This window comes from Simochromis diagramma, unplaced genomic scaffold, assembly GCF_900408965.1.
Source record: "Simochromis diagramma unplaced genomic scaffold, fSimDia1.1 OVJJ01000302.1, whole genome shotgun sequence".
NCBI classification, from domain to species: Eukaryota; Metazoa; Chordata; class Actinopteri; order Cichliformes; family Cichlidae; genus Simochromis; species Simochromis diagramma.
In genome coordinates this window covers 4,937,478-4,948,381 of record NW_024386792.1, presented here as the reverse complement: position 1 = coordinate 4,948,381, position 10,904 = coordinate 4,937,478, and the positions used below count along the sequence as shown (strand labels likewise).

Sequence of the window (10,904 nt, the reverse complement as noted above, 5' to 3'; positions counted from 1 at the left end):
TTTCACTGTATGGACAAAAGCATTGGATCACCTACACGAGGATAACAACACGTCCATGTTACAAAGAAAACAGTTTCTAAATGTATCGTTTTTTTATTGAAAGTGTCACAAGCCATTTAGACCAAGAGTACAGTACTAACAGTGTCGTTCAAACGGTCACATTTGGGTCCCAGGTGCAGATCCAACACCACAATGATTATATTTCAGAGGCAGTGCAACAAAGTACAGTAAAATACTGAACACAAGGTTAGAGAGTAACTCTGACAGAAGGCTTGTTAACTATTTTGAAAATCATACACACAAGCGCCTTTATAATATCCAAAGTCCCGTTAGATACAAGAATAAGGGAGAGAAAATATATTTACATGAACATTTACAAGATGACAGTTTATACAACATTAGGAACTCACAGATAAAATAATGCTGATAAATATGACGTGCTGTATTTCTTTAGCCTTAACAAGGACAAAATAAAAGATCACACCACCAGTGAACAAAAACAGTTCAGCTCAATGGATTAAGTCTGAAAACACATCCACTCACATAAGGTCAGCCAACACGACTTGAGCAGCTTAGTCACACCTATAGCCTACAGAGACTGGTTACATTGTTTCAGTTTAAGCAAACATTCACATTGTCATACATGGCTCTTAGCTAAACAATTCTCTAGTGTTGCATTAGGTGTGCTTTGTTGTGTCTGACTGACACACAATGGTGGAAAACCAAAAATAACACCAGGTTACTCACACCACAGGTCCGTGTCTAAAGACCTGCATGTGTAGAATATTCTGATGTGCCAAACGTAGCTGAGATATGAAGAAAATATAGGAGAGACCAGTTTTCCAGGTGTACTTATCACACAGATGATTATTTACAGAACAGAAACAGTATGATTCAGTACCTCAAACACTTTTAAGTCCCCTTTAAAGGACCTGTTGCAAATCAAGCAAGCCTAGCAAAGAAACATAAAATTTCATTTTTATTCCTATATAAATACCAAGTTCAGTCACCAAAATGCTGTCCAGGCAGCTGTGTTCAAAACCTTTACATCTTTTAAGATTGTCCAAGTCTTCCAATAATTTCTGCGGCTCTTTAAGAAATTTTGTTTTTCTTTAAATATAAAGGAAATTTTAAAGTGTTGGTTTGCAACTAAATGTACAAGAACAATTCTTATAGGAAAGCTATATAATTTAGATATTTTAAATTTGCCATAAAGTTTTTAAGGCCCAGTCAGTGACTTTATCAGTGACACTAGTTCTTCAACCAAGGTGTGGGTTTCACAGCAGCTGATGACCAATCACTGTAGTTCAATTGCCCAACCCCGACTCCTTTTGTTGCACTTGCTCCCAAAATTAAAATGGAGAAATGGTCCAAACTTAAAACCTGTGCTCTTTAAACTGGTGGGATACATTTTCTTTAAAAATGTAGGTTAACAATAAAAATGAAATTGTGAGTGAGATTGTGGTGTGATGAATCTAAACTGATAAAACAATGTGTGAATGGCAGAAGAAGGTGAGGAATTAAATCTGTAGAGCAGGCTACAGATTTAGCCAACACACATTCCCGTCTGCTGCTCACACACTTTTAGCACCTATGAGGTCATTGGCTTGCTAGTAGATACAACCTTGTATAAAGGGAGATTTAGCCCCATGAATTCACTGCCTCTTTGTTCAGAGGCAATAAACATCATGCAACTGTAATTAATGTTGTAGCCATTAGGTGTCATTATTTCGGCAAACCACACACTTTTTACAATGTTTCTTTACAGGAAGCCAAATGTATTGCACATGTTAAAGTCTTAAACAGACCTCGTCCTTTCATCCTATGTCCCGCAGCCTATGCCCAGCGACCACTGGACACGAAGCTTCTGCTGAAAGAGAAACTTGTGTCTGAACTCTTGTGCTTTCCCCAGGCACCAAACGGCACCACGATGATTGTGCTGTTGTCCTCTGAACCATACTGAATAGCCTTAAAAAAACAAAACAAAACAGAGCACCGCAATGTGAAGCACAACAAGGTTAGAGAAAGTCATCGGATGAATGATCAATTCAACCAAAAATTAATCTTCTGTAGGAAATTCCAGACTTGAGGAAACATGGACACGGTTTTGGGAAGCTTTTTTGTGTCTAACAGATCATTTCAGTACATGAGTCAACCAAAACTTAATGAAACCCAGCAACAAACAACCTTGTAGGAGAACAGGTAACACATTGACCCATGGGCTAATATTCAACAAAAGCATCAAATGTTTTACCTGCTCAGATATTCTCTGTGCTGCCTCTTTGGGTTCGTGGCACTGGTTGATGACATTGCAGATCTCCTGGCTGTTCATAATAAAGTTAATGCCATCTGTGGTCAGCGCCAGGAATGAGTCATGGACATTGTGCAACTGAAAGGGAATAAATAAATAATACTTTATAACAGACATTAAAAAGACAAATCTACCGAACTATTACAAGAAGATGGTAAGACTGGCTTTACTGACTTCTTCAGCGAACAACCGATGTGAAAATGTGCTGTTGCAGAGATCTGCATTAAAACAGTCCATGGTTCTGCCCCAATACACCAGCAATGTGGATTTTAAATCAAACAATCGTGACGTACAAAATACAAACAAAATATTTTGCAGTCATTTTTATAAAACAGTCCCCATTTTCAGTGCCTCAGAAATAATCGGACAAACATTTTAAATATAAGGATTGTTTTTAAACACCTGGGTGAACTTTGCAGTCAGTGGCTAAGGTCTCACCTAATGCTTTCCTCCCTCGAGCTGCTCGGTTAGGGCTTTCCTGCAGCCACCTTCAGTTGTTGCTTGTTTGTGTCTCTCTGTGACTTCAGTTTGTTTTTTAGTAACTGAAGACACTCTTTGTTTGGTTACGATCATGTGACTGACTTGGCCATTGAATAATATCAAATTTCTTTCCCTCAAGAAGCTCTTGGGTTGTTTTTCCAGTTTGCTTTAGGTCATTATCATTTGCACTGTCAGATTATTTTTGCAGCATGACATGCACACTTCAGAATTCATCCTGCTACTTCTGTCAGCAGTCACATTACCAATAACCCCAGTGCCTTGCTTCCATTGGCAGCCATATGTGCCTATACACTAACATTTTTGTAAAAACCCTTAAAAGTCTGAAAGTCAGTTGCATCTTTATTGTCTGATTTAAGACCCACTGTGGTGGTGCACAGAGGAAAAATGACAAAAACTGCATCTTCTGAAGATAACATGTATCAAAAAATATATATTTCAGTGACAAACTAAATTTACAAACCTACCGTTACTCTTTTGGTCTCAGGTTCAGCAATGACTCCCGTCTTCTTCAGGTCAAAGTCTCCAATGCTACGCGTCATTGCCAACCTGCCATTGACATTTGGCTGCCCCAGGCTATTCCAGGTGATAAACCCCCCACTCTTCTTTATCCTTTAAACAGGTGCAGATCGGTATATTAGTACATGTATGCTATGAAGGCAGGATTCTTTTCAGGGCACTTACAATTAATAAAAAAGAAAGAAAAAAATGAAGTTTAAAACCTGCTTTTAAAAGCATTATGTACCTGTCTTTTTCATCCTTTCTCTCAGGGGTGTGGTCAACAGTGAGTTTAAGGGCCTTGCCCTTGCGGCACAACATGACACGACTGTCACCCACGCTGCCGACCACCAGCTCGATGCCGTCCCTCAGCAGGGCCACGGTGGCGGTGGTTCCTGCGTTCATCCCGGGTGCTACAGAGACATACGAGAAAATCTCAAGCTCCACAAAGCCACTGTCCATAGTGTTAACAACAACATGGTGTATCTCACGCACTCGCAGTCACACGCTACAACATGAACACGTGGGTGGGAAGCCATGTAGTAGACTTGGAAAAAACTACAGATATTCACACAGTAAACAACAGAGGAGGCAGTCACACATGCAGGTTGAACTGTTGCAGAATAGAGGTGAGGTCCAGAGCAAATGTTACAGCAGGTAAGTCTAAAGCTGAATCCAAAAAGATAATAAATAACAACAACATTTATCAGTGCCCGATACTGGGCCTGATACTCGTAAAGCAACACAGAAACATCAGAGAATGTCATAATAGTGAGTTCAGCATTTTATCTTTCCTCTTATGTTCACCATGGATGCCTCTAGGGTTGAGAAAATATAATAAGTCAGTCACAAGAAATATTATGTTCAACTGACTCAGTAAAGTAAACGACTTGCGTTTTATATAAATAAGAAAAAAATGTTTTATTTATGCCAAATGTTGAGAAATTACTGGAACAAAGAAGATTAACAAGTTTTACTGTCAAATATTTGACATTGGCAAACAATGTTCTGGTGGTAGATAAATAACGGTAAAATTTTATGCAATTAAAAAGTTTATCCTTTCCTCTCCTCAGAATTAAATGAGCTGATAGAGACTTAACGTTCTTTAAAGCTTAATCTGAATATTAAACATGGACTGGATCTGTCGCTGACAACATAAATCTCACACAACTTTCAAACTGAAGCACTGTCTCACAAGAAGCGTTGCATACACTTGGTGAGAAGAGAAAAATCAAAAAGAGAGATAGAGATAGGTAGAGGCAGAGAGAGAGACGTGAGAGAGAGAGAGAAGTGAGAGAAAGATAGGGAACCTTCCAGTAGTCCAGGATTTAGGACCCGCTGGACTCTCCTTCAATATCTAGCCTCTCGTCATCCACACTGGTGCCAAGGGCTTCCAGCTCTTAGCTGGCTCCGCAGCTGCCGTAGATAACATGCACACACACATACAGGCATATTGGGACATTTCACAGAGCGAGGCCAAAGTGAGGCCATGTAACAAGTACACTAGCGTTCATATATCATTAAACTTAAGACATAAAAGGTGGTTGAGAAATTTCAAGCTAAGCTGATGAATTTTACAGAAATAGGGCAAACATGTAAATTAGATTTATTGAGGGAAATGTTTTGCATTAATTTTTTTGAGTTATACTCAAACATTCCTTAATAAAAATGCCTGCTTTAAACATAACACTTTGCAGACAGAGAAAAGTAAACAGATTGGTGACAAATTAAAGGAAAACTCACTATTAACTAATTATGCAAAGTCTTTAAACCTCTACTGACAGATCTGATTCTGTCCAAATGATATTCTCTCACTAGGAGGTACCTCGGGGTAGTGACGTTCTTAAATGGTCGAGATCTGATAACAGCAGTCAAGAATTCCTACAATTTTCTCATTAATCGACCCACTGGGTAAACCCTGTGTGGCGTCACGCATGTAAGGTAAAGCTGTTCCGTTTATCCAAATGTGTACTCTGATTTTTCCTTTAATTTGTTACCTTTCTGTTTCTGGCAATGTCGTGCTGGAAGCAAGAAAAACACTAACATATCTTCTACGCGTAGCTAATTTATTCATGAATTATTTAAGGAACTTGGGGGGAAAATGACAGACCTCTAACCAAAAGTGCTCAGTGGGGAAATCCAAAGCTTCAACGCCTAAGTAGGATAAGTAAATTATGTTTGAAGAGAGAAGAAACAAGTGTCATCACATAAAAACAGAGTACACAGCATATCCAAGTACATGTAACGTGAAAGCACCTACCATTTGGAGAGAAGTGCAAATGCCTTGCTAGAGCTTTGTCTACTTCAAGGAAGGCTTTTGTTAAAACTAATTCCAGATTTTCCTCGTCTGCAAGAAGGTTCCTTGAGGAAATCAGAAAGAAAAATCACTTAATGAGCTGTGACATTATTCAGAAATGAATAAGCTACTTGTGACAGCGACTCATACGAACTCCTTACGTGATATATTTTTCCATGTATTTTTCACAGAAGTCAGCTGCCTCCGATCCACCGTGCCCATCAAACACAGCAAAGTAGAGCACCCTGTCGGTCAGCTCGGAGACCCGGTAGCGGTCTTCATTGTCCTTGCGTTGACCAATGAGCGAGGCGCAGCCTACCTTGGATAGGCTAACTTTGGGAATGGGCTTGCCGTAACGAATGCTGGGGGGCAGCAGGATGGGCTCATCGATACGATTGTCCCAGATTCCAAATGAATCCCAGGTAGTGGGGCGGCCGCTGCTGTCTGGATCAAAGCGTGTATTACTGTGCCGAGTTTCTGACGGGGTGTGGAACGGTTTGTGGAAAATGAACTGGAAGTGGCTGTCATGCTGGACCGGAAGGGGGACTACGCTCATCTGTACAAGACCGGCTCGACCCACGTGAAGACCACTGCATCTTGCCAAGCGTGCGAGACAGGCTGTTGACATCACCCTGACAGCACGAACACCTTGGAAGCCACTGGATGGAGAGGCAGAACAGTGTACTGTCTGGACAAAGCAGGAAAATAAGAGAAAAGGAAAAAAAAATTAAAATCCGTCATTTAGACTGGGAACACAGCATGACAAAAATCTTTTATTTGTTTAGGAGGAGGCTCCATTATGAGGACTAAAGGTCTCTTCAAACTAGAAATCATTACACAAACACAAATCGGGTGGAAAGAAAATGAGATGACACAAATTCCTTCATATTTTTGAAACATTTGAAATGTAATCCATCTAGTAATAAGTGACAAATACCTCCTAACTATTACTAGCATCTGATGCTAATCTTGATCATTTGCTTAAAAATAATCAAGTGGTTACTTTTAAATATACTTAATGGATGTTGCATTAAGACAATTAGATGAAGTCATCTCCTTCAACCCCAGTGAACTTCCTGACCTTCTCACTGGTCTTTTATTTGACAGAAAAAAAAGACAGGCAGTAACTGGAGCCCAAGAGGTCTTGTGTTCAAGAGCCCCATGTTCACACATTCACCACGTTCAAATAAAATGTTAGTCAACTAACAATAAGAATCATCCTCAATTCTAAATTCAAAGCGTTGCGCATTTACTACTGTGAAGTCCTATTTAAGGATACCACAGGGATTCTGTATTTGCCGACTAACTACTAAAAGCTTTACCCAGTTTTATTTAATTTTATTGCTGATCTTCCAAGAGCTGCTAAACAAATAGAACGTAACATAAAATGACATAAAATTATGTCTAATACTGTGCAAAGGCCTTGAATCATTCCACTTTTCTTTACATTTTGATTACATTTTGATTGAAGGTCTTTCAAAGTTTCTTTTGGACACTGGCTGCTTTTTCGTTCATTTTCAGTTCAGCCCTTATACTTGACCATTTTTGTTGTTTTTTTAAGTTACTCAACATCGACCCATGAATCATTTAAGTATTTACACAGTGCGATTCAAGAGATGAGCCAGTGTTGTGTCTACACACAACAGACAACTTGGCAACTGGTTGTCTTTTTGTGTGTGCAATCTTTGCACACTTTTCTTGCTCACCTTATGTAGTCCTGTGTTGATTGTCTGTTAAATATAGCACCGTGGTCTTGGAGGAACGTTGTCTTGCTTCACTGTGTACTGTACCACTGCACATGGTTGAAATGACAATAAAGCCACTTGATTTGACTTGAAATAACCAATTTTATCCTTTTTATCTTTAGGCACTTGGTTAGTAGCAGCCTGTCACATAAAGACATTTCTTTAGTTTAATCCACAAAAAACTCCAAAGATAAGTTTGACAGAAGTATTTTTGCACCAACAAAGTTTTCAAAAAGCTGTTGTTTGAAAACTCTGCAATATGTGCTAAAATAGAAAACTGAACAAGTACACAGCAAAAAATATAAGTAGCCTAAAAATTAGCTTAAGAGTCATTAGTCATAGATTTGCCTCTCCGGATCCCGAACCCTAACATTATTGAAGCATTGTGGGATCACCGTCAAGGAAAATGGAACAAAGAGCACCTAGCATCCAAAGAAGAGCTTCGAATGTCCTTCAAAAAGTCTGGAGAACTAGTCCTGAAGACTGTTTAAAGAATAAAGGTAGTCATACCAAATATTGACTTTTAAGCTTGTTAGAATTATAAAAACTCTGTATTTACCCCAAATACTTGATTTCCAACTATTTCCTATTTTCCCAGGAAAACGTAAAGAAATGAGAGGTCGCTCAAAACATAAACAACACAAGCATATATTCTTAACAATCTCAACTAAATGTAGCATATGCAAACTTTTTTGAAGTTCATTAAGATTATACAGATTCCTAGCATACTAAAGAATGAAGAGGCATAAAATAATTGAAGGTTATAGCTCAACACTAGCGGAGATAAAGGTCATTATAAAATTTAACAAACTTTACAATTTACTCTTTGCCATCAACAAACCATAGTCTTGCCTGTTACTTGGCATTTACGGAATCCGTGTCTGGCTATTGAACAACAAGGTTTGTCGAGTTGAAAGGACATTTAAAAAACAAACAAACAAACCTTCCTTTCAGTAACAAGAGCACATGTGTTGTGCCTGAACAACATGCACAGCCTTTTTCTGACATCTACTATAGCAACCTCAATTCACACTATTGTACCCTTAAAATTTAACATGTATGAGCCCAGACTCTTTTTACTGTTAGTAAAACCTATAGGAGAGTGTTAAAGCCTTAACAGGAACTTTCCTCACTGTGTACAGGGCTTCTTATGGGTTAATAAGCAACATTTACTCGGACAGCATTAATGAATGACCTTTATTGTATTTGGTTTAATTAGTGAATAAACACTGATTAGGGAGAATTTCCGACGTGCTATATCGTCCATATGTTGTAAATCATCTCAGGGTAAACCGTGTATTCATGTGCGTCAACATGTCTGTGAAGGTTCTCAGAATGTGCGTCAAAGGCAAAGCTAAAGAATGATGCAATAGCCATTAAGCTAACTGCTCCACTATCGATCCCAATATCATAAATGTGTGAGGCACTTAGAAGTGTTATCCTAAGATAATCTGAATAAGAAGCAGTCCTTAATAAAATGCAGTTTCAATACACTTACGAAAAGAAGCAGTATATAAACGGTAACGTCATCCATTTTTCATATTAGCATTAACTAGCTAGCTGCAAACGATAGCTCTGTAGCACGCAAGCTAACAAGGTAGATAGCATCAAGTAAAATTTACCATTTCGTCTAACATTACCGAGATTTCAGTTGCATGTTGACTAAAAGCCATACCTCGAGAGTTTCAGATGTATTCGTCAGCTTTAAAGATCCTTTGCTTGCTTCTTGTGGAGTGATAACAAATTGAATGAAAACGGCCGCCCCCTCGTCATGCCTTGTTATCAAACAGCAAGGCCTATGATGTGACCGCACCAATCAAAATCTTGTAAGAGTATCCGCCCACATTGACGCCCCGTCTACAGCGCATAAGATTAGCCGAAAAAAGTCTTAATGGCAGCTATGCGTACCAATAATAAAGCTGCACCTCTAAGCGCCAACTGTCGCGAAACACCGAAAGGGCAATGTAGGAATAGAAAATACAATTTGTGACACAATGTCGTCATCCAAGCATTGATTTTGTTCACTAAGCTTCTGGTTTCTTTATGGCCAGGGCACTAATTTAGACCCGGAGCCTCCAGTAGGTAATTTAGGCCTGGGTGTTTACGTCAGTCCAACCTTTGCCTGCTGGAATCTAGGTTACTGGGTGGAGAACGACACAGGGGCTGTATCCCAATTCAGGGTCTGCAGCCTTAAAGTGCGCAGCCTTAATGGTCCACAAGGGCCGGTACTCAAAGGCCGGAAGTGAGAGGCTTGTGAAATGGGACGGTCTAGCCTCCGTCTCGCTGCCCAGGATGCCTAGCAACCATGACACTAACAGCTGGAAACGTTTCATACAGCTTTGTTTGACAGAAATGAAGGAGAAAATCTTTTGTTCATTTGTTTGTTTGTTTCTACATGAGCTTTGATTTGATAAGTATCTGAGGCTGACTGTGAAATCATGATTATTGGGCTTCACTTCTGTACTGAACAGTCATTTAAGATTAGCTAGTAAATAACAATTAGCTAATGTTGTTCATGAGACTAAAGTCATTTCACTTTGGTAATGTAAATATAATATGGACAATATTAAAGTTATAATTTCAATCATTATTAGTTATTACAGCAGTGAATGAACTCTGTTTCAAATACTGAGCTTCAGTAAAGATTCAAGCTGCATTTATTTATATTATTTATATTTCCTGTCACCTTAAATCTTCACTCAAAGACAGGTTTCTTTGACACTGTATATATAACTGTGTTATATATATGAGAGACAAATATTGTTCTTTTAATATATTGGCATTACTAAAATTGTCTCAGTGCTTAATTTAAATATCCATAAAATCATCACATTCTCTGTAAGATTAACGTCAACAATTGAACAGCGTATATTTTAAAGTAAAGGCTTTAAAACCAAGTTAGTACAAACATCGCTAATGTCACATAACTTTGCCGACATGTGGCCAACAGTAATGTTTTAATGTTCTTCGTTATTAAACATTCGCACATAAATAAGTGACATAATATTCAGTACTTACTTTTAAAAGTTTACTCTTCGGCCGCCCCTCTTCCGCCATTTTTTTTCCGGCAAAATTATCCACACCCACTGCCGCGCTATGCATTCTGGGATATGTTGGGCCACGAAGTCTACACCGCCACATCCTTAAAATTCAATGAAATGAAGGACGCATTTGAGGGCCGCATTTTCGAGCAGCCTTTGAATTGGGACAGCCTTCGTCGTGTCGCTGTGACGTAATTGGCCTTAAAATGCGGCCTTTAAGGCTGCAGACCCTGAATTGGGATACAGCCAGTGTGTCAAACTCTTTCCATACCTCGGGGTAAAAGTGGAAGATAAGTCGTTAACTAGGATGAGCTGAATAAAAAAAAATAAGTCAAACCTCAAAATTTGACATATGTCAAGGTTCTGATATGTGCATAACGCTGTTATTAGATACATTTAGTGAAATAAACAAAATGTTTTCCTGCAATGAAAAAGTAGAAATAAATACATAAAACTGCAGAAAATGTATACACAAGTACTCAGACAGTACATCAGAATTAGAATAAGAATACTTT

General features: G+C 38.7%; 1 protein-coding gene across 5 annotated transcripts; it reads right to left on the bottom strand.

Annotated features, from left to right (window-relative positions):
* Positions 1–69: 69 nt before the first annotated feature.
* On the bottom strand, positions 70–9,191 carry ppm1kb (protein phosphatase, Mg2+/Mn2+ dependent 1Kb). Of its 5 annotated transcripts, XM_040023944.1 has the most exons (8): positions 9,024–9,191; positions 7,310–7,395; positions 5,765–6,291; positions 5,568–5,668; positions 3,555–3,720; positions 3,277–3,421; positions 2,255–2,389; positions 74–1,968 (listed from the first exon to the last, which is right to left on the bottom strand). In XM_040023944.1, exons 3-8 carry the CDS (start codon positions 6,229–6,231, stop codon positions 1,837–1,839), a joined length of 1,146 nt encoding a protein of 381 aa, XP_039879878.1. In that variant the 5' UTR covers positions 6,232–6,291; positions 7,310–7,395; positions 9,024–9,191; the 3' UTR covers positions 74–1,836. The 5 variants fall into 5 exon arrangements, with proteins under 5 accessions (XP_039879881.1, XP_039879880.1, XP_039879878.1 ...); XM_040023947.1 differs by lacking the exons at positions 7,310–7,395; positions 9,024–9,191 and adding an exon at positions 8,307–9,009 and having other exon boundaries at positions 70–1,968; positions 5,765–5,932; XM_040023946.1 differs by lacking the exons at positions 7,310–7,395; positions 9,024–9,191 and adding an exon at positions 8,307–8,325 and having other exon boundaries at positions 70–1,968; positions 5,765–6,173.
* Positions 9,192–10,904: the final 1,713 nt, after the last annotated feature.